Below are 25,809 nucleotides of genomic sequence, written 5' to 3'. Positions count from 1 at the left end.
TACTACTGACGTTCCGCAGTGGGCTGCCGTCACACTGCCTGCGGAGGAGCAAGGCCTCAACTTGAGACCTGCATGCCAGCAGTGCTCAGTATTTGCTAACGCCTGTTGGTGACCAAGCTGGCTTTCAGAGCAAAGCATCTGGACGTTACTGGTGGACGAGATCCAACTTCTGGAGGGGCCTAGAGTTTTTTTTTTTTTAGATGTACTTCATTCTATTTCCCCTTCTGTACAGACTACATCATGTTCCCCACCCAAGTCTAACTGCCATACGTCATCTTACACATCTGCCCCTTACCCCTTTCCTCCTCCTCCCACCCTTTTCCTTCTGGTATCTATGTGTTTGTTATCTATGAACACCCTCAGGGTTCATTCACGTTGTCGCAAATGGCAAGATTTCATGTTTTATGGCTGAGTAGGATTCCACTGTGTGTGTGTATATATATAACATCTTCTTTATCCGTTCATCTCTCAATGGGCACGTTGGTTGTTTCCAAGTCTTGGCTATTGTGAATAATGATGCAACGAACACAGGGGCACATATATCTTTTCCCATTAGCGTGTTTCCATGTTCTTTGGATAAATACCCAGAAGTGGAATAGCTAGATCATATGGTAGTCTTATTTTTACTTTTTTGAGGAATCTCCATACTGCTTTCCATAGTGGCTGTACCAGTTAACATTCTGACCAGCACTATACAAGTGTTCCCTTTTCTGCACACCCTTCCAACACCTGCTATTTCTTGTTTTTTTAATAATAGCCTTTCTGATGGGGAGGAGGTGATAACTCATTTTAGTTTTGAATGCATTTCCCTAAAAACTAGTCACGTTGAACATCTTTTCATAAGCCTGTTGGTCACCTGTACATTTTCTTTGGAAAAACATCTCTTCATAAACATTAACTTGAGGCGCCTGCCAGGGCCTCCTCAATCCACCTGGTCTGTTTCTGCCCTCTCTAAACATCGCCATCATCCAAAAGCACACAAGAAAAATCCACTGGAAGCGTCGATCACAGGGCAGGAGAGCGGTGGGAGCACGTGAGCACTGGGTCGCTGCTCCACGAGGGCAGGACGTATGTGCCCAAGGGTCCAGAGTCGCTCCTTGGGAGGCTTGTAGAGCACCTGGAGGGGGTGAGCGGGGGGAGCGGGGGCATAAAAGGGAATGCTGGGGGAGGGGGGGAGATGGGGATAGCAGATAATTATCATGGGAAAATTGGTAATTTACATTTCTAAAATTATTTTTATTAAGATATAATTCACATACCATAGAAATCCATCTTTTGAAATTGTAAATTCAGTGGCATTTAGTACATTCACAAGCACAGGCAACCACCAGCATTATCTAACACATCACATTTTCATCACCCCTAAAAGAAACGCCCCCCCAACCATTAGAGGCTGCTCCTCATTCCCTCTTCTCTCCAGCCCCAGGCAACTACTCAGCTGTTTTCTGTCTCTATGGACTTGTCTTTTCTAGACATTTCATACATATGAAATATACCACAATACGTGGCCTTTGTGTCTGGCTTCTTTCACTTAGCAGAATGTTTTCAAAGTTCATCCATGTTGTAGTATGTGTCAGCCTTTCATTCTTTTTTAGGACTGTAAAATATTCTATTGTATGGATCCACCACACTTGTTTATCCTTTCCTCAGTTCATGGACATTTAGGTTGTTTCCCCTAGTCATTTACATTTGTTGAGAATTTATATTGTGTTAGGAAGCACCCCTTGGGTCATCAATTCCATTTCACAGATAAGGAGATAGGCTTGGAGAGTGTCAAGAATTGGCCCAAGGTGAAGAGTCAGCAACTGGGCGAGCTGGGGTGTGAACTCAGGCAGGCAGACCTCAGAGGTAATAGATTCACAGGAGAGAACGTGAAAAAGGTACGAAAGGGGATTCAATGGAAGTTCACCCTTTTCCCCAAGTTCCCCAGCCACCCAATTCCTTCCTCCCTTAGACACATTTACTTTTGCCACGCTGCGGATCCTTCCAGAGAAATGATTTACACCCCAACATGGATGTCTCACAATTTACTGACTAATGGGTCCCACTGATTTGAAGTGTCACTCTTATGGTACACTAAATTCTTACATTATGTTTGAATTACTCTTTTCATAACTGCCCTGACTTTGTCGCTTGTCTCTAATATTTGGCATTTCTCTAGAATTCTTTTTTCTACTTACATATTTTTTAAAACTTTCTCCTTTTCTTATTTCTATTAAGGCATTATCCATTGTGTTCATTCACTCTTGTATTATCTGTAATGTCGTCTTCAGACGGGACAAACTACCGGGTTTCTTCAAAAAGTCAAATTCGAGAGGAAAATAAAAAGAAGGTGAGAGACACATTGGGGGAGAACCCATAGATTAAATAAGATGTCAGAAACCTAACAATGAAATGCAAAGTGTGGGCCTAAGTTAGACCCAACTCAAACCCCTAAAAACAATTTCTATGACATTTAGGAGGCAACTGGGAATTTGAGAACTGACTGGATATTTAATAAGAAAGGAGGATATTAAGGAACAATAGTCTGACACTTTAAATATACATACCAAAAATAGACAGGTGAAATTATATGATATTGGGCATCTGCTTCAAAAAACTATGGAATACGGTGAAACACGTAGGGGTAGAGAGGAAACACGACAGCCATAAGCTGATAAATATTCAAGCTGGATGAGTTCATGGGTGGTCCACGAACGCCACAGCATTAGGTCTGCTCCTGTATAACTTCAAAATTTGTGGTAATTGTTTAAAAACAGAATGACACTGTGGAAAAGTTTTTGGCACTTTCCAAAGGATAGACATACAACTCCTTTGTGATCCAACATCTCTACTCCTACCTATACATCTAACAGAATTGAAAGCAACGATTTGAACAAATATTTGTACACAATGTTCACAGCAGCATGATGCACAAGAGCCACAAGGTGGAAACAACCCAGCTGTCCATCGACAGATGAATGGATAAACACAATGAGGTATGTATACACAGTGGAATGTTATTTGGCCATAAAAAGGAGAGACATTTTGTTACATGCTGTAACATGGATGAACCCTGAAAACACTATGTTCAGCGAAATCAGCCAGATACAGAAGGAAAAATATTGTATGATTCCGCTAATGTTAGGTACCCAGAACAGGCAAATTCATGAAGACAACAAGTAGAATAGAGGTCACCAGGGGCTGAGGGAGGGGAAATGGGGTTGTTATTTTGTAATGGTTACAGAGCTTTTGTTCAGGATGATGGAACTTGTGGTTACAGGCAGTGGGGACGGCTGCACAACATCATGAATGCACTTCATGCCACTGAACTGTACACTTATGAATGGTTAAAATGATAAATATTATGTATATTTTACCACATCAAAAAAATAAAGCAAAAGGAATACCCGAGTTCAAGTTTCAATTCTTCCTTTTCTGGGCCTCAGTTTCACCATCTGTGAAATGAGTCACTGTCACCGTCTATGCTCCGGGCTCAGCGCAGAGGAAGCACTCAGGAGGGGACGTTAGTACCACTCCCACTTCATCAGCAAAGGCCTGCTGTGCGGATTCACTGACTTAATGTGTGTGCACGCACTTTTTAAATGGCAGCTGCTGTACAGGCCTACCTCACTGTACTGTGCTTCGCTCTACCGTGCTTCACAGACGCTGCATTTCTTACGAGACCCTCCATCAGCAACACGATTACAACTTGCTGAAGGCTCAGAAGATGGTTAGCATTTATAGCAATAAAGTATTATTTAATCAAGGTATGTACATTGTTCTTCAAGACCTAATGCTATTGAAACTTAACAGACTACAGTGTCGTGTAAACATAACTTCTACATGCACTGGGAAACCAAATTATTAGTGCCACTCACTTTATATTGCGATATTCACTTTATTCAGTGACCTGGAAGAGAACCCGCAAGATCTCCGAGGTAGGCCTGTACAAATGTTAAGAGACATTAGGTGTTATTGTTTCCCAAGGCCATGGAACTGGTCAGAAGGAGGACAATTCTTTCTCACTGATAATGCCACACAGAACGTATGAGTTTCCCTGGTGTGTCCAAAGATATCAGGAAAAGAAAGCATAAAATTTAGAGAACTGTCTTCTACCGAGATGCTTACACGTGCTCTGACAACTATTTAAAATAACTGCTAAAGACATCATGGATATTCCTTTCTTTTCTTTTAGGCTACTACTTTTCTTACTAAAAGTTGACTTGACATTCAAAATATAGAACAGAGGGGCTGGCGCCATGGCGTAGTGGTTAAGCTAGGTGCATTCTGCTTTGATGGCCTGGGTTCGCGGGTTCAAATCCTGGGCTCGGACCTATACTACTTGTCAGCCGTGCTGTGGCACTGACCCACATACAAATTACAGAAGATTGGCACAGATGTTAGCTCAGAGCTCATCTTCCTCAAGCAAAAGAAGAGGAAGGTTGGCAACGATGTTACCTCAGGATGAAACTTCCCAGGCAAAAAAAAAAAAAAAAAAATATATATATATATATATATATATATGTATGTATATATATAAAGAGAGAGAAAATGGAAGTCTATAGTATTTCTCAAGCATGTACAGAGGCTATTGCCAAATATTATATTTCGATTCAAGTCTCTAATCTCTTTTTGAGACAGCAATTAGAAAAGTGTAATTAAGGAAACCACTTGGTTCCCTTTTTGAAATACTACCCATGAGAGAAGGCCAGCATTATAACTACTGAATTACTATGATTATTACACTATAAGAACAAAGATGGTCTTTTCACTAAGGGTTCCATTTACCTCTGGTTTGTATTAGTGGCGAGTGTGTGTTACATCAATAATCAGTCCAAGTTCTTCATTCTGCTCTCAGATTTTGCTAGAAACATCCAAGGGGTGAAAACATTCTTCTGGAGCAAGATTCTTCTCCAAACTCTGTCAGAGAGAATGAGGTAAGAAAGAGCAAATGTGTCCTTAAAATCCTTTCTTATACCACCAATTCATTCAAGCCCTGTGATGCTAACAAACAGTGTGATTCAGAGGAAAGTTTCCACTCTTCTGGAAGTTACGAGCTACATTACAATCCTTCCTTCCAGGGATTAGAGGGAAGAAAATAAGCTCACGTCTACAGATTTATTTCTGTATTTGTTTCACGTGGGTTCCCAACCAGACTGTAAACTCCCAGAAGGCAGGGACCACATCAGTGTTGTCCACCACTGTACCTCCAGCTCCAAGTGGAGTGCCTATAAAAAGGCACTTATAAATACTCCTAGAATATCTACATAAATGAAGGATGGCTCTTACTGCTAAATATTCTTTTCTGTATTTCTTTCATTTATGTACTCTGTTCCATCGATCTATTTGGTTATTCAAGTGCCAGCAACACATCTTTTAAAAAAGTAACAGAGGGGGCCAGCCTAGTGGCATAGTGGTTAAGTTCACAGACTCTGCTTCAGCAGCCCAGGCTTCGCAGGTTTGGATCCAGAGTGGTGACCTGGGACCGGTGGTTGAGCCACGCTAGCTGGCATCCCACATGAAACAGAGAAACATAGGCACAGATGTTAGCTCAGGGCCAATCTTCCTCACACAAAAATAAAAAACAAATAGACTACTTTTCAGAGCAGCTTTAGCTTCATAGAAAACAGAGCAGAAAGTAAAGAGTTCTCACTAATCCTCTCTCCTTCACCCCACACAGCCTTCCCCACCATCAACGTTCCACAGCAGTGTGCCCCATTTGTTAGGATCAGTGAACGAACGTCAACACATCATTATCAATCAAAGTCAATAGCTCACATCACGCGTCACTCTGTGTTGTATATTTGATGGATTTCGGCCAATGTACCATGACATGTATTTACCCCTATAGTATCAGACAGATTAGCTTCACTGCCCTAAAAATCCCTTGTGCTCCAGCCACACTTCTAATGTGGCTTAATTTCTGGTACGGCTGCATGAACCCCCTCCACTGCTCTTTTTTTTCAGAATTTTCCTGGTGATGTAAGTTTCTTTTGCTATACGAGCTTTAGAATCAGATGATATGAGATGATGCTAAATTTACAAATTAACTTAGGCAGATCTGACAGATCTACGATGCTGAGTCTTCCACCGAACACTGTGAAAGGTTTGAAGACTGTGTTAATTACAACAAGGCGTACAATCTCTCCTGTCAGTTTCTTCCAGACTTGGAGCTGGAGGATCATTACCGTCTCCAGCTATCTGAACAACAGCCAACCTGAGGTAACTCATTTAGTCACAAACCGCTTAGGAAGCCTTCCTTGATTAACCCTGTCTGTTGTCATTTCCCCCTCCTTTCCATTCCTAGGCATTTCTGCTGTGACATTTCTGTGACACATCATTTGCCACTTGACAGTCCACTGTGCCTGACACTCGACTGCCAGGTACTGAGGTACCTTTGCCTTGGGTGACTTCCCTCAAACACCCAGGACACCTTGTCCCATTCCACTGCCACGCAGGGGTCATTCATCTCCCTACCTCTACTGCGTGAACAGGGACTGCACTGGGAGTGGCCCTGCAGCTTCGCAACCCCCTTGATGGCGCCTTAAACAGTCCCAACACTGAAGAGAACACCTTGTGCACACAGAACTAGAAGAGGCTTCCTATAACCACGTCACACAGGAAAGATGTTGGCTGTGCGGAAGAAAGGAGACTGAAGACTCTTCCTGCTTCTCCCTGCTGATGTCCTTGAAGAAAAGGGGCTGAGCAGGGACCCGGGGGAACCTCAGGATCCCCTTGCAGAGACCGTGGAGCAGGGACCGAGGAGTGAGGACAATCTCGGAGAGGAGGAGGAATATAGGAGGAAATTCACAGGCACCGCCAATGCGGGTGGGGGTGGGCCGTCAGTTCACTCATTCAACAAAGACTGGAAAGTAGTTATGATGTGTCCAGGACCATGTTTGGTGTTGCCAGATGTGAATCAGAACTATTTGCTTATCTTTAAGAAATCACTAATGTTTAAGTCCAGAGATGCAGAAGAATTGACAGAGTAGGTGAAAACCCACTCCTGACCTACGAGACACAAATTAAATAAATTCCCAGTAGTCAAAGTGGGCTCTCCCTGACACTAATCCACGCTGTGCCGGGCAGGGTGATGAGACATGGAATCTCTTCTCACCTTTTTCATGTCAGTCAAATGCCTTCCCCACCTATTCCTTTCTTCCTTCAAACAAAAACACAGTTTTTCAGAGTTTCCATGCTGAAATCCTGACCTTGCTGATCCCGGGCATTTTTGTGGTTGTGAGGATGGGATGGGAGGGGTTTTACTGGCATTTAGTGGCTGACGGGCATGGGTATAACACATCTTGCCAAATTCAGAACACTCCCACAAGTGGGTCTCACACCTGGATGACTTTTCAAAGTCTTATTCAACATCCATAGAGGTGAAAAAGTGTTCACAAGTATCTAAGCCTTAGAACCTAACTCCATTACACACATAAACACAAAGGGTTTCTTTGCAGTTTTCAGGGACATTGAATGTCCAGCATGGAAACCATCTTATCATCCTAGTGAAGACTGTACTTTGTTTTCTTTGGAAATCTACTTAGCGCAGCTCACAATCATTGAAACTCCTGCCACTAAGGCAACATACCCACCCAGATCAGTGAGCATGGGCAGCTTTGGCATTCATGGTGCAAGCAACTGACAATTCCTTTATTTTTAGTGAAGCCATGCCCAAACATTGACATATGGAAATGTAAACACATATTACTCTATTCTAAATTACTTTATTTTATTTCTCCTTTATTTTATAGTTAGAGCATTACACTGATTTTTTCCCTTAAACTTAAGTGTGGAAGCACGTTGGGTATATATATGAATTTCACTTCAGGAGAGTAAAGGGGATGTTACAAAATATTACTATAAAAAGTGGAAATGGAGTCAGATAGGGTGGGAATCAGAGTTCTGCACGGTGAATTCAGATTTCTGAAAGAATACTGAATTAACTTTTCTTATCTTTTTGATAGGAACTTTGAGAACAAGGACACAAGTCCTAGCTATCCGCTGTCCAACTGGGAGACAGTCTTTCCACCTATTAATACACTTTCTGTGAGCCAAATTTGACATCAGACTGTCTCCCTGCGTACAACGGGGCTCCTTGAAAACGGAATTCACAGCCCACTCAGCGGGTCCCCTCTGCTCTCTGCTTGGCATCTTGCTGCTCCCCTTCTTCAACCCCACCTAGTGACCACCTGTTCTCCCCTTCTTCCTGTTCCCCATCTTGAAAATATGCAAGGCAACCAAACAGAGCAAAGGTCTCCACAAACAAGGCCTAAGACCACAGATGGCCAGCCCTTCTCTAGCCCTGATAAGCCAGCCCAGTCCTGAATGCTAAGGTTCATCGATACTCACACGCTGACCGAAATCGTTTAGATTCAGTTCTTTCACTTCACGGTTTATTTTTAGTCCTCATACAACTGAAGTCATCAAATTCATTACGTGCGGACCTTCAAATTCATATTTTAAAGGAAAATCGGATGGGAAAGGGGCTGTGAACTTCACTTAGTGCTAGGAGTCACACTGAAAAGTAATCTTTCAGCTGACCTCTGCAGGATGAGGGAGAACTCACCGAGGTCAACCCCGTGAATCTGAAGCACACACAGTGAGGGCAAAAGGGGCACAAGACCGGGCCGAAGAAGCAGAGAGGATTCTAGACCAGGCAGACTCTTCAAGGCCAGGGTCAAGAGTTCGTTTTCACTCTTAAAACAACGTTTTTGAGTGATGTTTCTGAGCAATGTTCCGACTTGCATATTAAAAAGATTTCCTGCGTGAAGAATGCATTGGAAGGAAACGACAGTGGATACACGCACACTAGTCAGGACCTACATGCAAAAGAACAGGCACATTCCGTATGAGGATGCTGAGGGAAGTCAGGGGACAGGTTCCAAGATATTCAGGAGGTCAAATGAAAGGGACTTCATGAGGTATGAGCTGGACGAAAGGAAGGTCTCAAGGAATAAAAACGAGCTCACTGCACACAACAGCAAAGTCTCACAATTAATCGTTTGAACGTGTAGAGGAAGAGCTCTCAGATGAGACCCGGTAGGCAGCTACTCCTGCCCTTCGTGATTCCCGGCAACGACACAATCCAACATTTTCCGCAGAGAGTTCAGCGGTTGCGGAGGCCTTCTTCACTCACACCTGGTTCTCATCACTCACATTTTCCGTGCCCAAACAACACAGTTTGAGGAACTGAGCGGGACTCAGTTTCGATATTTAAGTACCGTCCCCAGCACTGACAGACCATCCTAGAAAGCAGTCCCTCTGCACTTGACCCGAGCAATGGCCAGAGCCTCGCTTTTAAAAGGATGGGGAGAAATCAGAACATCTCATACCGTCCGTTTCAGCCACTGTACGCGGAGCAGCCAGACGGTCAATGCCTCCGAGAAAGGGGCGGAGGGGCCAAGCACGCGGCCTCAACAGTGACAGGCAGAGACCCCAGTGGACGAGACCCAGACCCAGGAGCTGAGAGGCGGCAGGGCTACGCCCAGGGGCCAAAGCGTCTTACCTTTCGGGAACGTGGTTTCTGCCCTTCCTCTTGGCTGAAGAAGGTCCGAAAAGAGGGGTCCGCGGACCTGGCCGCGGCGGGCATGAAGCCATTGCCTCATGTGGGCCCCAAGATGCCCCCCTGCCGCCAAGACTGACAGACTCCCCAGTCCGGCGCCCTCGGGGTCAGAACAAGACCCCCAACCGCAAGAACCTGCGTAGGAAACCAGGCAGCGCCCAAATCCCTACCACAGCGCATGCGACACCGCCTGGCCTGATGACGTCACCAGGCCGGCTGCCAGAGAAGCCCGATCAGGGAACAGCACTCTGGCGGCTACGGCGCCCTCCTTCGCCGGAGGCCGGTAGTACAGCTCATGCAGATGAGCGCAGGCTTGTCACCGCCTTGAGATTTCAAACACTGCAGGACATGCAATGAAAAGTGAAGTCAATTCCCCCAGTTCCTTGTGTGCTTCTCCAGATATTTTCCAAGTGCTTACGTTCACTCGTATATTTTATATAAAGATTTCTTTGTACCTATATGCATATCCTCTATTTCATGTAAAAGCAGCGTACTCTACATGTTCTACAATCGACCTCTGACCCTCAGCTTTCCAGTCCATTTATTCATACATCCATTCTATTCCTTTTAATGCTTGCATACTATTCCATTCAGTACAATCACCAAAATTTATGAGTCCAATGTTGGTGGACTTTTAGTTGTTTTCAGTACTTTTGTCCTCTGCTACAGAGAGACTGCAATGTGAACATCCTCACGCGTGAGTACAGCTACTTTTAAATTCCTAGAAGTAGAATTGCTGGAAAGGATATGCAAACTTACAATTTTTAAAGTACCCTCTAATTCCCCTCCAAAAACACTGTAACAACCTACTCTCCCACTTAGAGTGAAACTTTCATTGGATTCCTACCCTGTGCCAGGTATCATGTTACAGGGTGATGCTATGTATATTTTCAAAAATACCGATAAATAACTGAGAGGGATAAGAGTGGAGCTGAAGACTAAGATTTCCACACAGCATCAGGCACAGGGAGCTGTCCCTGTTAGGAAAACTCTGAATTTGGCTACAAGTGGAACGGCAAAGGACAGCATGTCCTACAGTAGGTCTGAAGGCAGAAGGGGCAATAAATTTCAGATTAACCTGTAGATAATTGTAACAGGGAATGCTTTTTACTTTCTATTTTCTAGTTTCTGAAAATATCTTACAAACACTGTTAATAATCTTCACAACCATTGGAGAGCTAGGTAAACAACAGGTCAGAGAGGTGAGAGTTCTGGAATAAAGGAATAAATGAATGGGTAAAACGATCACTAGCTTTAACATTTCTGGGATAGTCACAGTCTAACCAAGTTGAAATCCACAAGCATCTACAACTCAGGAATATTCTACATATTTCCAAGTAGGTGCACATTAGTAAGTTGATATTTGCAAAAAGAACGACATCAGTTAGCACAGCAGAGTTTGCAAACTTACAACTTGGCACCTTCAACTTTGAAGTTACATCAAAAAATATTCCTGGGGCCAGCCCCGTGGCCGAGTGGCTAAGTTCGTGAACTCCGCTTGGCGGCCCAGGGTTTTGCTGGTTTGGATGCTGGGCGCGGACGTGGCACTGCTCATCAGGCCACGTTGAAGCAGCATCCCACATGCCACAACTAGAAGGACCCACAACTAAAATATACAACTATGTACCGGCGGGATTCGGGGAGAAAAAGCAGGAAAAAAAAAAAAGGAGATTGGCAACAGTTGTTAGCTCAGGTGCCAATCTTAATATACATATTCCTTTGGAGTTTATGGAAACAAATACACCATTGGTGAGCAGTGGCCTAAAAGTACACAGGGTACAGAAAGCTATAGACATGACCACACAAAATGTAACATGAATTGATCAGAACCTAGAAAGGCTATATTGGTCTTGCACTTCCCATTTGCTAAATGACACAAGCTGGGGTGGGACTACGCTCAGATGACGCAAGAAAATCTAGACCTAAGCATAACAAGGTCTCTAGAAAGTATGGGAAGCAGTAAAGTGTAGGTCTTTGGAGGTATGAATCCAACATGAAGTAAAAGAACGCCTCCATGGGTATGCAGGACACTGGAATGGAAAATATAGGAGCAAGGCATATTTGGAGCACCGAACAGATAAGTAGTTGACACTAACAAAATCTGCCAGTACCCGGCAGGGCCCCGGGGAACATGGAGGAGTCTGAGGGATGCCAGTCCTTAATTGAATCAAAAAGGGACAACGGGGAGAGTAAGGAAGAGCCTCAGGGCTAGACGGACAGGGTGTGTTACACCAAGACAAGTCTCAGTTATCCCCGTGGCAACAAAATGCAGGAAACGGGTCTATGGGACGAGACAGTACCCTAACTATAAAGAAAGGCTTCCTGTGAGTGCAGGGCTTGGTGTAAGTTCCAGAACATTGGACTCAACCTTCTGACGTTCCTCAAGTTTCATTTAAGATTCTTTTAGAGGTAACACGATGCTGAGGCTGCAAGCTACGGTTAAATGCCTGGAATGATGGAAAGAAAGCGGTTATAGAGACTGGGAAGCAGGAAAGGCCCAAGTAAGGGTTTGCCTAAACAGACTGGAAGTGGAAAGTGAATATTTTCACGTGTAAACATTCTACTGCTACGAGAATTTGTCTTACCACAGCTCCCACAAACTTATACTGCCCACCCTAACCTGCGTTAGCTCCGGATTCCCTTCATTTCCACATGACATAGAGAAGAGAGAGACCAGTCTCACTTGTGGATCTGTTGTTAGCCTCACGTTACATCCTCACATCATGGAAGTAGGCTATCCGAGGTACGAAGCTGAGGGGCAAAACCCTTCAAAGATTTCATGAGCCCCAGCCATAGCTCTACACTGCAATACCCTTTACAATTTCTCCTCGGGTAAGCAGCCCCCACCATCACTCAAAACATTAACATTTCATAACAGGAAAAATATTCCTATAAATGAAATGTGTGTCTTTGGAGGTCCCATCTAGCAGGTATCTACTTGGGGCATCCTGGCATCTTGGATCACACACCTCCTACTCATTTAAACTATGAAAGTCTCCACATAGGTCCACCTAGGCATCCGAAAAGCTTGCCGCCAAGGAAAATGACTAGATCCACAGATTTCCTCCCCAAATCAGCTGACTCCACATACAAATCAGCAGCAACTCAGCCCTCGCCCACTGTCTCCCAGTCACCAGAGTGGTTAGAGAGAAGAGCACTAAGCAGGGCACAAAAGCAGAGGCTCCCAGGCCAGCCGGGTGCACTGCACACATCTGCTCCTTAGGCGTGAGGGCACCGTGCAACTCACCACAATGCTTCTCACAGACCCCTCGTAAGTTTCTCCACAGAACCCTTCAGGTCAAGTTAGTTCGTGACGCTTCCCAATGAACAATCAGCAGGAGAACAGCATGTGATCTGTCTTCCAACGTTGGATCCTTAAAAACACAACCAGGAGAAACACGGAGAAAGACCCAGAGCATTTGAAAACAACCCATATTCTACACAATTACCAATGAATAACATAAATGATGTAATATCACACAAAACAAAGTGAGAGAAAGTGATTTAAGATTATTCTCTTTAGTGGACAGAAACTGCGGCTGTTGCAGGACTACCCAGCAAATTGAAAAGCTATATACTGAATTTTCTGTTCTCTTAATACAAAATGAGGGCAAAATGTTCCACCTGTTTCTCAAGGCCAAAAGATCCACAGACAGCTGTTTTCCTGTCCCTTTCACCTTGCCTCTCCCCTATTCTCCACGAATGTCCTCCTCTTTCTCTCACTATTCTCCTCTGCATGTTGCTCAGCCTTGCGCACAACCATGGCCGACAGAGAACCCTAGAGGCCCAATGTTCTACAGTGGCTGTTTCCAAGAGGGAGGAGGCTACAGCGACTGCCACACTGGATACACTCAGAGGAGAAGGAAAGGGGAGGACCCCGAATGCCTCTCATGTATAAAAGCGCGGGATGGCAGGAGGCCTGTGTGGCCCAAGGAGCCAGAGGGAGCAAATTATGGGCAAAAGAATTGCAACCCAAGGCTGGAAGAGAAGAGCTCTGCCCTCAGCTGTGTCCCTGGCTCTCTGGCATCTGCTTCTAATGGGCAGGCGCCATTTTCAGAAGCATCAGGCACTGGAAAGAAGACCTCTGCTGCTGGGATTGAAAGGAAGTAACATCCAGGAGGGGGAGATGCAAGGCCGAGGCTGGTCCCAGAAACAAGGTCTATAACGCAGAAGAAAGAAAAGGGGAGCAGCAGAGAGATGCAAGTCCAACCCGGCCCAGCCCAGTCCAAGGAAGGTAGGATTCAAGGAGAAGAAACTCAAAGAGAAGAGCCTTGAACCACATCATTCCCCACAAGGGGCACTCAACAAACCTCACCCTACGCTTTCACCAAGTTACAGAAGGAGCTGCCAATCCTTTCCTTTGCTCCTTAAAACCTGCAGTAAGTTCACCGTTAGATCACCTGGTAGGATTTCAGAACAACGGTAATAGGTCAACCTAGATGTCCTTTTCCTTCCTCTCTAAGGATATTAACTAACTGTACATGTAATTACTAATGTACAATATATGTTATAAAGTATAATTCATAGAATACAAAGAACTATGAGTTAATTACATTAATGAACATCTATAAGGAACGTTGAGAGGATTCCCTAACATAAGAGCCTGGGGAAGAGAGACTAGCACACGTGGCTCCTAGGATGTCACCTCCCCAGAGCTCAGCCATGCAGGTGCTGCTGTAGCTCTCCCCCGACTCCCTCCACCCAATCCCATCTTCTTGTGGGGAATCTGGCCGCCCTATTGGCTGTCTCGTACCTTTGAACTGCCTGCTCTGTGACATCATTCTCCCCCTAGACCTACTGCCACCTGCTAGAATCTTGGGGTTTCCATGGAGTTGTCTGTAAATAAATTTGGATCATCGCAAGCGACCAGTGTGACCAGTGACCTTCATACTGGACACACCGCTCTTTGACGGCAGCCACTCAGACTTCCTCTGGTATCGTCTCCTCATCTCTTGGATCTGCGGTTGATGCTTCCTCTTCTTTTCTCGCCATGTCAGGCAAGGAAACTAACTTTTTAAGTGTTCCGTTATGTATTTTTGCCCCTAAATTTGGTAGTAGATTCTAATGTAGCAGAGAATAATGGGAGGAAAGTATTGAAGTAAACCTGGGGACCTAATTTAAGTTTTGACTTTGACATTTATGAGCTGTAGGACTTTGGACAAGTCGTTGACTCTCTCACAAACTCTGTTTTCTCTCATCTCTCACATCAGGATATTACAACTGTGGTTCCTTCTGCTCCTTTTCTTTTCTAATATTGAATCTTAAAGGGCACCCAGGTAGAAATGAAATCAGAGACTTCTTGAGGGTGTTTCCACAGAAACAGAGAGAAATCTAGGTGATGCAGGAAGTTAGCAGTATATCCCCAAAGGTTTCATCTGTAATGGTCTCCCTCCACTGAAATTTCAACTGTAGTATTTTAAATTTAGTGCTGTTCAAAAGGCAATATGCCCATGTTTGGAGTTATCTACCTAAATGAGGTGAAAAAAAAAAAAAGTAGGAAGAGACAATGGAGAGTACTGGGCTATAGGGCGACTAGTCTTCAAAGGTCAGGAAGTTGAGGATTGTTTTCATCAGCACAGGCCAACAGGAACCTAGAGGGAGGATAAAATAGAAGAATGAGGAGGAGAGCGAGGAGGAGCTCTCCAGGAAAAAGACGTGGTTTGGCATGACATGCTGAAGGAACCAAAGATTTTCAATTGCAGCAGGAAGAGCACAGAGTGAAATGTGCTCAGAGCAGGGCGAAGCACAGTTGACTTCAGCAAACGCTCACATTCATAGCCGAGGAAGGCCAGTGAGGCAGAACAGGGCATCGCCAGGCAAAGCAGCTTCTCAGACTCAGACTCGCTTGTTTGCTTTTTTCTCTTGCCTCTCTGAACGCGGACGGCACCTGAGAGTTTGAATATAAACATTTCAGAGATCTTTTAGAAATGACACTTCCTATAATCCAGAAATTGATAAAGTGCTTATCCAGACGGCTGGAGGCAACAGAATTTCTAGTGTTTTATTTAATTCTCATTTTTTTTTTAAGATTTTATTTTTTTCCTTTTTCTCCCCAAAGCCCCCCAGTACATAGTTGTATATTCTTCATTGTGGGTCCTTCTAGTTGTGGCATGTGGGATGCTGCCTGAGCGTGGTTTCATGAGCAGTGTGATGTCCGCGCCCAGGATTCCAACCAACGAAACACTGGCCCGCCTGCAGCGGAGCGCGCGAACTTAACCACTCGGCCACGGGGCCAGCCCCTTCATTCTCATTTTTTAACTATGTAGAGGTTTTGCCCATTAAAAATAAAACATAAGTTTCTAACAAATAATATCCTCTAACTTGAATCAGAAGGATTAATTCCTGTGTGTGATACGTAGGTTCCAAGTCAAGGCTGCTTTTCATCTTTATAAACATTTTCTTCCTGACATAGAGCGCGCACTGAGAAACGGCCACCATCTCTTTCTAGATCTAAGCTGCCCGAGAAGAAAAAGCAAAACTCAAGTGCCCCATCTCTGACTCCACATTTATCTCAGACAATTTTGTGGCATCCTTCGGGTTTTCCTACATTAAATTTTTAAAAGTTGGATTCTAGCGATGACGGTGGTTTTAGTCTTTGGGGATGACCCCTTCCTGGATCTTGAAGGTGATGATAATTGAGGTTTTAGGATAAATAGAAAAACCTTCCTGATACCTTTTAAGTACTCTCTTCTGCATCTATGTGGTTATACTAATTGAAGTATGGATTTCTAGGCTTACTAGCTGTTCCTTGCGGCTCATGGTCAGAGAAATAAGAACGAGCACAACAACGGAATTCCTTTACACTTAGGATGTTGCTCTCTGCTTTGTACCAGTTTTCACTGAAATATCTGTCTGCTTATATTGTGGCCAGCTATACATTCACATTGATAGCATTTTGATGCCTTTTAGGCCACTTTTACTGATCTACTCTGTCTGCACGTACTGGCTAGGAATTCATTCAAAATCACCTTCTTCTCGGGCTGGTTTTGGTAAATAGTATTCACTACAATGGAGCCGGCAATATTCACTTTCATGACAAAGCGTATATGATACAGAACTATCAGTAAAACTGATTCTGCTTTGTTGCTTGCTGCATACCGCAGCTTTTATGAATATCTATATGGTTCTTTTTACTTCCTTGATAAATGTTTTCCATGATTTTTCACAGAACTTATCATATCTTCCTCCAGATAACAGATATGTCCTATATGAATTCATGTATGAATTACTATTATTGTTGTTGCTGTTGTTATTGTAACTACAGATGAGTAACCTGAAGCTCAGGGAGATTAAATTACTGTTTTCTTTCAAAAAGCACTTCTTGGGATGCACACCCTCAGGCAATCCTGTGGAGGTAGGATCAGAAACCAGGCTTGAAGAGGGTAAGAGTGACCCTTTACACCTACCACCCGGACTGACTACTGGGTGAACTCTAGGGAACAGCACGTGAACAGTACGAGCAAACAGACCCTGAAGAGACAGTGGTAACAGCTGCACTGTTTTCTAAGGGACCAAGAAAACACCTTATTAGGAGGTCTCCTTCTCCCGGGTTCTGGTAGTGGAACAGTCAGAGCAGAGTCCTGGCAAGAAGTCAGGAGACTTAGGCTCTGTGACCTGGTGATGATGCTGCCATAATGGGAGAATCGGACCACTCCAGCTGACCTCTCTGAGCCTCAGTTTCCTCACTCGTACCAGGAGAATGTCAGAACAGAGCATCTCTGAGGACGTTCTAGTTTCAAGTGCTTCAATGCTAGCAAAGAGTAGACGAGTCAGGACTAGGGGAGGCTCAAGGGAAGGATGGACAGGGAGAAGGGGGCTTCCAGCCTAGAGAACAAGGTGTGACCCACACCACGTGGGGCTTCTGCACATCTCTGCCGCAGCTGGGAGCACAGGCAGTTACACAGAAAGGAACAAACTGCTCACGGCCTTGCAACCACCATAAAGGCGTGGGTGTTTGCTGTCTCAGTGAGCACTGGGATGAGAGGCTTCCTCATGCAGCAACCTTGAGATGATGCTGCTCCTCAGACATTGTCAGAGTTGATCAGTCTCACTGAGTTTTTCTTCACCCTCTTGTTCCCTACAGAAAATTTCCAGAATCCATCCTTACTAGGAACTCCAAACTCCCTGCAGCTCTCTCTTCCTGTGCTGAGCGATGCAGCTTCCCTAGCAGGAAGTGTCTGCAATTTCTCCAGAGTCTCTGCTCCAGCCGTCAGTTCAGGATGGCTACTGCCATCAGCCACGGGCACCTCTTCCCAGCCACTCATGGGCAGCGCCTACCTTTACCAACATTCTAGCACAACCACGCTGTCTGGAGTGACTGGCCAGAGCCAGAGCTCCACCTCAGCTGCTTCCTATCCGGGTCTCTTTGAGTGGGGTGTCCCAGGAAGCACTGCACAGGAGTCCTCTTCACTCGGAGACTGCACTCTGACTGTCACTGGCCACGACACAGCGGTTTCTTCCATGTATATGGCAGCACAGTATGACAGAACTTCAGGTGCCAATAACCCGGTCCCACTGTATCCATCTCTTTCCACCAGCCTTGTTCAGGGAACACCATCTCGGGTTCCAAATCAGGGACACAGCCTGTCACTTCCCTACCAGGAAGGAAGCCAGGTGTACTACTGTGGTCACGGCACACTGGGGCCTCTGCTGTCTGGAGAACTTGGCCCCTGCCTGCAGTCCTACGGCTCTGTGTCCTACACAGGAGCCGGGGCCTCTGCTCCTCAACCAGAAATGGTGTTGGTACTAAAGGAGATTCAGCCCACACATGGCCTTCCACCAGCCTCCACCTCTGGGGTCTACTACGCTGCGTCTGCTCCAGCCATCCCACAAACCAGATTTCAAGGTGAGTACAAACAGCAAGAAGGCAGAGAAAGGAGGTCTGCATCCAAAATCAGGGTCAAATCTGCAGCTGGGAAGCGGTGAGGCCACAGACAGGTAGAACTGAAGTCCTGAGACATGAGTGAACACTACCCTCGCTCAGTGCTCCCCATTTCAGACTCGACATAAGAACACCTCATACAGGGGGGCAGGGGGGACACTGTAATGCTCATCTATGCTACATGGCTGAGAACCCCAAGAGCACACCAAGGGACCCCATATCTCTCACTACCCCAGCTGCTAAGTGCCCTACTCCACCACATACAAATGGACTCCCTCTGCCGATTTACGGGGTTAGTCTCCTGGGAAGGCCTGTCAGAACTATCACTATGATAGAGACACGCAAACTTTCCCTCACTTTGTTCACTCATACCAGGAATAAGCCCTTCTGTCCCGAGACGCTGTCAAAATTCAGCAGGCTAGGAATCTGTCCTTGCTCATATATTCCATCGGAAAGAGCTCCGCTCCCTCTCCTCGTCCACAGTGTGACGTGTTCTCATTCTCCCGGGAAAATGGACAGCATCAAAAAGACTCTATAGGAGAATGTTAGGACTTGTGAAATGTCTCATAGTATAAAACTCTCTTTTACTTTTTATTGCTCCTATGACAACCCTATGAAATAGAAAGAAAGCCAAGGGACAATGACATCCAATGATCACCAGTAAGAACCAGAACACTCGCCTCTTACCTCCTAGCACAGGGCACTGTCCATGATCCTTAAGAGCCAGGAGAAACGCCTTGCCCATCGGGGGAAGGGACGTGGTTGCTGCACTGGTGTCTAGGGGGGAACACCTCACCCACCGAGGACTCACTTCATCCTTGCTTCCTTTGTAGTGGTGGAAACGTCCCTGGGGATGGAGACTTCCCTGGGGCTGCAACCGCCAAGCCAGAAAATTTACCTACAGCAAGCTCCAGAATTCCCCAAATCCTGCAGTAGCAGAAATACCCAGATGCTGCAGAGTGACCCACCAGCTGAGCTTGGGGACGTGTCACTGACAGCTCCAGACAAGACGTCTAACAGTGACCTCCTGGCACTGTCTCCAAATCCAAAGAACTGGGATGAGTTTAACACCAAACTTGCAAAGCCCCTGGATCCCGACCAGATCCCAATACAAAACCAAGAGCCTCTACTACAGCCTTTAGAAATTCCTGATATTCTCCAGCTCCTGGCCTGCATCGATCCCCTCGGACCAGAGGACCACCCTGCTTCCGAAAACGCTGATCTGGGAAAGGGTAGCCTGAGTCTTGAGGGCCAAGGGACACTGGACAACGGGACCGAGGCTAGCGGTGGCTTTGCAGACATCGCTACACTGATGGAGGATGGTCACCTTCCCCAACTATTCGACCCCTTGAAAGACCTTGATCAACCCCAAGGCCCCGAGCTGAGCCAAGCCAAAGACACAGGAGCCATCGAGTCCATCCAGCTGCAGCAAAAGATAAGTGGCAGAAAGGCTGCCTCCGAGTACACCAGGAAGAACAAACATCAGGCCTCTGAGCCTCTCGATGGTGCTCCCAAGGCCAAAATCCAGCCAAAGGACCCGGAGTGCCTGTCAGGGGGAGACAGGGCTCCTGAGAACGAGGCCGAGCACTCCAACAGCAAACCTCAGAAAGCTGCACCCAGCAGGATCAGTACAACTAAGAGCCATGGGCAGGAAAGGACCAAGAGGACCAGAGGAAACAACCCCAAGAAAGCCGGAGAGAGTCGGCAGTCAGGGACTGAAGTCAGGGTGGAAGAGAAGCCAATGATGCCCAAGATGAAGCGGAGGAAGAATCAGCCCGAGCTGAGCCAAGAAACCTTTAGGCGGCCTCGAACCAGCCTCGGCCGGCACATGTTGGAGTCGGTGCAGGTGTTTCATGCTCTGGGGAGGAAGAGTGAGAAGAACACCGGGCCCTCTTCGTCCCGGGCCCTGGGAACCTCCAGCAACCCCAAACACCCCCAGCCCTGCCCAGCTATCAAACCGTGGCTGGATAAACCACTGGAGGGTCAGTGTCCTGAGGAAACTCAAGTCAAAGCCCAGAAAGCAGAGAGCAGTGCTGAAAAGGAGTGTCCACCTCCATCCCGGGACGAGCTGCCACCTCCTGGGAAGGTCAGGTTGGTACCTTTGCCTTTTCTGTCCGTGGACAAGCCTCCAGCTCGACCTGTTCCTCGGAGGCCACAGGCTCTGGCCTCACATCGGCCTGCTGTGGCAGACCCTGCCCGGCCTGCTTCCACCAACTCAGCTCAACCAACTGCAGTCAATTCCAGCCACCCAGCTCCTGCATCTTTGACAGGTCCTGCCAGACCAGCTCGGCCAATTTCCACCAACCCCGCTCGACCAGGTTGGACCAACCCCACCCGGCCTAGCGTCCCTCAGTGTCCTGCTTCAAGGCCTGCACCTTACAGAACAGCATCTTGCACTTCTCTCCAGCAGGAGCCCGTTGCCACTGCTGTGCCCATGCTCCAGGCCCCGCCCAAGCCTCCCGCCCAGTATCTACTGGAGGATTTCAGCAGGCAACCAATTCCATGGAGGAAACCCGACATTCCAGGGCCAGTGATGTCAGAGCCCATCACACAGGAACAGAGGCCAGAGCGGGAGGCCATGAAGAGGCAGGCTCAACAGGAGCGTGAGAAGGCTGCCAAGTACACCTCTCGGGGGAAAGTGCAGTTTTTCACTGAGAGGGAAAAAGAAATGGAAATTTCTCGATACTACGGCTACGCAATATAAGGCTGCTAGGGCTCTTGGTGCCCCTTTGGGGACCAGTTGTTTTTCCTGAGATAGACAGATAGATAGACTTCTCTTATTTATTTTGATATATTTAAAAACTTAGTAAGACAGTAAATAAACTACTAGAATGAATAGATGAGGAATAAAGAAGCCTTCTGTGTTTGGAAATGCTGTTAACTGTGTTTTTTCTGTGATGGGGGTGGGAGGGAACCCAATTCTTCAGGAGAAAAAAAAAGTGAAGTTGGACAGGAGAATGAGGGAAAAGGGAGACGAACTGACGAAAGAGGCCATAATTGGGTGCAGGGCTGGGGAGGCCCAAAGGGGAGAGATTTGAGGGGTTTAGAAAAAGAAGCAGGAGTCGTGAATGACAGAAGTCAGAAGCAGGGCCTGAGGGGAGCGTTAAAAGAGTAAAATTGGAATAGAGTTGAAGACGGCAGCCGATGAGTCTAGGTTGACCAGGAGAAATGTAAAAAGTCTCTCAGGGAGGCTGGTCTTATGGCTCACGACCACCACATCGGTGTTTTGGAAAACAAGAGATTCAGGACACCTTCCAAAAGGCTTGGGTCACTTCATCCATGGATGACTACGGCTGGGGACGGTCAGTATAAATCAAAGGGGAATCTACGGGATGAATGGCCAGGGCTGAGTTACCTTGGGGGCAGCTGATAACAGGAGCCTCCCCATGGGAGCTGCTGCAGCAGGACAGGGCAGGCAGAGAAATTTCCTCAACTTCTGTGCACCAGGCCCACGAGCCCACTACTTCAGTTAACCTTTGCAACCACACGCAAGGCCAGGGTCACTGAGCCGCTTTACTACTGACGTTCCGCAGTGGGCTGCAGTCACACTGCCTGCGGAGGAGCAAGGCCTCAACTTGAGACCTGCATGCCAGCAGTGCTCAGTATTTGCTAACGCCTGCTGGCGACCAGGCTGGCTTTCAGAGCACAGCATCCAGACGTTACTGGTGGATGAGATCAAACTTCTGGAGCGGGGCCTAAACTTTTTTTTAGATGTACTTCATTCTATTTCCCCTCTGTACAGACTATGTCGTTTTCCCACCCAAGGTCCAATTGCCATACATCGTCCTACACATCTGCCCCTTACCCCTTTCCTCCTCCTCCCCCGCTTTCCCCTCTGGTATCTATGTGTTTGTTTATCTTCCACATATGAGTGAAGTATTAGGTATACGTCTTTCTCCATCTGACCCATTTCACTTAGCGTGACACCCTCAGGGTTCACTCATGTTGTTGCAAATGGCAAGATTTCATGCTTTTGATAACTGAGTAGGATTCCATTGTATATATACCACATCTTCTTTATCCATTCATCTCTCAGTGGGCCCTTAGGAGGTTGTTTCCAAGTCTTGGCTATTGTGAATAATGATGCAACCAACATACGGGCGCATCTATCTTTGCCAATTAGTGTTTCCACGTCCTTTCGATAAACACCCACAAGTGGAATAGCTGGGTCATATGGTAGTTTTATTTTCAATTTTTTCAGGAATCTGCATTCTCTGTTCCACAGTGGCTGTACCAATTTACATTCTGACCTGCACTATATGAGGGTTCCCTTTGCTCCACACCCTTCCAACACTTGCTATTTCTTGTTTTTCTCATAATAGCCCTTCTGACGGGCGGGAGGTGGTAGCTCACTTTGGTTTTGAATGCCCTTTCCTAAAAATTAGTCATGTTTCATGCCTTTTCATGAGCCTGCTGCCCACTCGTATATTTGCCTCAGAAAAGCGTCTGTTCATAAGTATTGACGTGAGAGACCTGCCAGGTCCTCCTGAATCCACCTGGCCTGTCGCCACCTTTTCTCAACATCACTGTCCTCCAAACCACATGAGAAAAACCTGCCGGAAGCGTCCGTCACACTGCGGGAGAGTGGTGGGTGTGCCTGTGCCCTGGGTCGCGGCTCCACCCGCACAGGACTTGTGTGCCCAAGGGTCCAGAGTCACTCCCTGGGAAGTCTTGTGGGGCACCTGGAGGGGCTGAGCAGGGGAAGCGTGGGGGACAGGAGGCATACAAGGGAATGCAGTGGTTGGAGGGGAGTGATGTGAACAGTAAATAATTACCGTGGGAAAATTGGTAATTTACATTTCTAAAATTATTTTTATTGAGATATAATTCACATGCCAGAAAACTCACCTTTTGAAACTCTAAATTCAGTGGCATTTAGTACATTCACAAGCTCAGGCAACCACCAGCATTATCAAACCCATCACATTTTCATCACCCCTAAAAGAAACCCTCTTAACCATTAGAGGCTGCTCCTCACTCCCTCCTCTCTCCAGACCCGGCAACCACTCATCTGCTTTCTATCTTTACGGACTTGCCTTTTCTGGACATTTCACACATCTGAAATATACCACAATACGTGACCTTTGTGTCTGGCTTCTTTCACTTAGCAGAAGGTTTTTCAACGTCCATCCACGTTGTAGTGTGTGTCAGTCTTTCATTCCTTTGTATGACTGCATAATGGAGCCACCACACTTGTTTATGCTTTCCTCAGTTCATGGACATTTGTGTTGTTTCTGCTGGTCATTTACATTTAATGAGAGCTTATATTGTGTCACGAAGCACCACGAAGTCACTCACCCCATTTCGCCCATAAGGAGACAGGCTTGGAGAGTGTCAAGAACTGGCCCAAGGTGAAGAGGCAGCAACTGGGGCAGCTGGGGTTTCAACTCAGGCAGGCAGACCTCAGAGGTAATAGATTCACAGGAGAGAACGTGAGAAAGGTACAAAAGGGGATTCAATGGAAATTCACCCTTCTCCCCAAGTTCCCCGGCCACCCATTTCCCTCCTCCCTTAGACACATTTACTTTTGCCACGCTGCGGATCCTTCCAGAGAGGTGATTTACACTCCAACGTCGAAGTATCACAGTTTACTCACTAATGCGTCCACTGATTTGAAATATCATTTTTATGCTACACCAAATTCTTACATGTGTTGGAATTACTATTTTCAGAGTTGGCCTGACTTTTTTGCTTATCTCTAATATTTGGCATTTCTCTAGAATTCATTTTCTCTTCTTATAGAATTTTTAAACTTTCCTCCTTCTCTTCTTTCTCTTAAGACATTATCCATTGTGTTCATTCACTCTTGTATTATTTGTAATGTCATCTTCAGATAGGACAAACTACCTGGTATCTTCAAAAAGCTAAGTTATTGAGAAAAAGAGAAACAAAGACAAAGAAAGTGGAGAGAGACATGGAAGGAGAACCCATAGATTAAATCAGACATCCGAGACCTAACAATCAAACGCCAAGTGTGGCCCTAACTTAGACCTAACTCAAACTCTTCAAAACAATTTCTATGACATTTAGGAGACAACTGCGAATTTGAGCGCTGACTGGATATTTAATAATAAACCAGGATATTAAGGAACAAAAGTCTGACATTTTAAATGTATATATCAAAGATGAACAGGTGAAAGTATATGATATTGGGGATCTGCTTAAAAAACTATGGAATAGGGCGAAACAGGGAGGGGTAGAGAGGAGACACGACAGCCATCAGCTGATAAATATTCAAGCTGAAGGAGTTCATGGCTGGTCCATGAACACCACACCATTATGTCTGCTCCTGCAAATGCTTAAAATTTGTGTTAATTGTTAAAACAGGACGACACTGTAGAAGACTTTTTGGCGCTTTCTCAAAGGTTAAACGTAGAACTTCTACACGATCCAACATCTCTACTCCCACCTATACATCCAGAAGAATTCAAAGCAGGGATTTGAACAAATGTTTGTACACCTTGCTCACAGCAGCATGATGCATAAGGGCCAAAAGGTAGAAACAACCCAAGTGTCCATCAACAGACGAATGGATACACAAAATGTGGTATGTACACACAATGGAATGCTATTCAGCCCTAAGAAGGAATAACATTTTGTTACATGCTGCAACATGGATGAACCTAGAAAACATTATGTTCAGTGAAATAAGCCAGATACCGAAGGAAAAATATGTCGGATTCCGCTAACATGAGGCACCTAGAACAGGCAAATTCACGGAGACGTGAAGTAGAATAGAGGTCACCAGGGGCTGGGGGAGGGGAAATGGGGCTGTTAGTTTTTCATGGTGACAGAGCTTTGCTTGAGGATGATGAAAACCGCTTGGTTACAGGCAGTGGTGACAGCTGCACAACATCATGAGTGCACTTAATGCCACTGAATTGTACACTTATGAATGGTTAAAATGATAAACATTGCTTACGTACGTTTTACTACAGTAAAAAAAAAAAAAACATAAGGAATACCTGAGTTCAAGTTTCAATTCTTCCTTTTCTGGGCCTCAGTCTCACCATCTGTGAAGTGAGTCACTGTCACCGTCTATGCTCCGGGCTCAGCGCAGAGGAAGCACTCAGGAGGGGACGTTAGTACCACTCCCACTTCATCAGCAAAGGCCTGCTGTGCGGATTCACTGACTTAACGTGTGTGCACGCACTTTTTAAATGGCAGCTGCTGTACAGGCCTACCTCACTGTACTGTGCTTCGCTCTACCGTGCTTCACAGACGCTGCATTTCTTATGAGACCCTCCATCAGCGACACGATTACAACTTGCTGAAGGCTCAGATGATGGTTCATATTTTTAAGCAATAAGGTATTATTTACTTCAGCTATGTATGATGTCCCTTTAGATATAATACTATCGCAAACTTAACAGACTATGGT

At 45.8% G+C, this 25,809-nt stretch overlaps 1 protein-coding gene and 2 long non-coding RNA genes across 4 annotated transcripts in view; 1 reads left to right on the top strand and 2 right to left on the bottom strand.

Moving 5' to 3' along the window:
* The window catches only part of LOC106781152 (uncharacterized), a 57,181-nt gene extending 47,420 nt beyond the window's left edge, over positions 1–9,761 (bottom strand). For both annotated transcript variants that reach the window (XR_011425971.1, XR_011425972.1), the window contains exons 1-4: positions 9,491–9,761; positions 4,771–4,902; positions 3,861–3,926; positions 857–1,160 (exon numbers count right to left, since the gene is read on the bottom strand). This is a non-coding gene — a long non-coding RNA (uncharacterized lncRNA). The remainder of the gene's footprint in view (positions 1–856; positions 1,161–3,860; positions 3,927–4,770; positions 4,903–9,490) is intronic.
* Positions 9,762–12,789: 3,028 nt separating this feature from the next.
* On the bottom strand, positions 12,790–25,524 carry LOC138917664 (uncharacterized). Its single transcript, XR_011425976.1, has 3 exons — positions 25,394–25,524; positions 23,727–23,830; positions 12,790–12,921 (listed from the first exon to the last, which is right to left on the bottom strand). It is a non-coding gene; the product is annotated as an uncharacterized lncRNA (long non-coding RNA).
* LOC138917774 (uncharacterized protein C2orf78-like) lies at positions 16,124–21,300 on the top strand. Its single transcript, XM_070235935.1, has 3 exons — positions 16,124–16,172; positions 17,631–18,392; positions 19,262–21,300. Exons 1-3 carry the CDS (start codon positions 16,124–16,126, stop codon positions 21,130–21,132), a joined length of 2,682 nt encoding a protein of 893 aa, XP_070092036.1. The 3' UTR covers positions 21,133–21,300.
* Positions 25,525–25,809: the final 285 nt, after the last annotated feature.

Source organism: Equus caballus, chromosome 15, assembly GCF_041296265.1.
Source record: "Equus caballus isolate H_3958 breed thoroughbred chromosome 15, TB-T2T, whole genome shotgun sequence".
NCBI classification, from domain to species: Eukaryota; Metazoa; Chordata; class Mammalia; order Perissodactyla; family Equidae; genus Equus; species Equus caballus.
The sequence above is the reverse complement of the archived record's forward strand: the minus strand, read 5'-3'. Positions and strand labels throughout refer to the sequence as shown.

What these genes read in the sequence shown, in the direction of transcription:
- LOC138917774 (XM_070235935.1), top strand. Translation starts at nt 16,124, where the DNA reads ATGACGGTGGTTTTAGTCTTTGGGGATGACCCCTTCCTGGATCTTGAA. An exon ending in CCCCTTCCTGGATCTTGAAG is followed by an intron (nt 16,173 to 17,630) that starts GTGATGATAATT and finishes TGTTCCCTACAG; the next exon opens with AAAATTTCCAGAATCCATCC. An exon ending in CCCACAAACCAGATTTCAAG is followed by an intron (nt 18,393 to 19,261) that starts GTGAGTACAAAC and finishes CTTCCTTTGTAG; the next exon opens with TGGTGGAAACGTCCCTGGGG.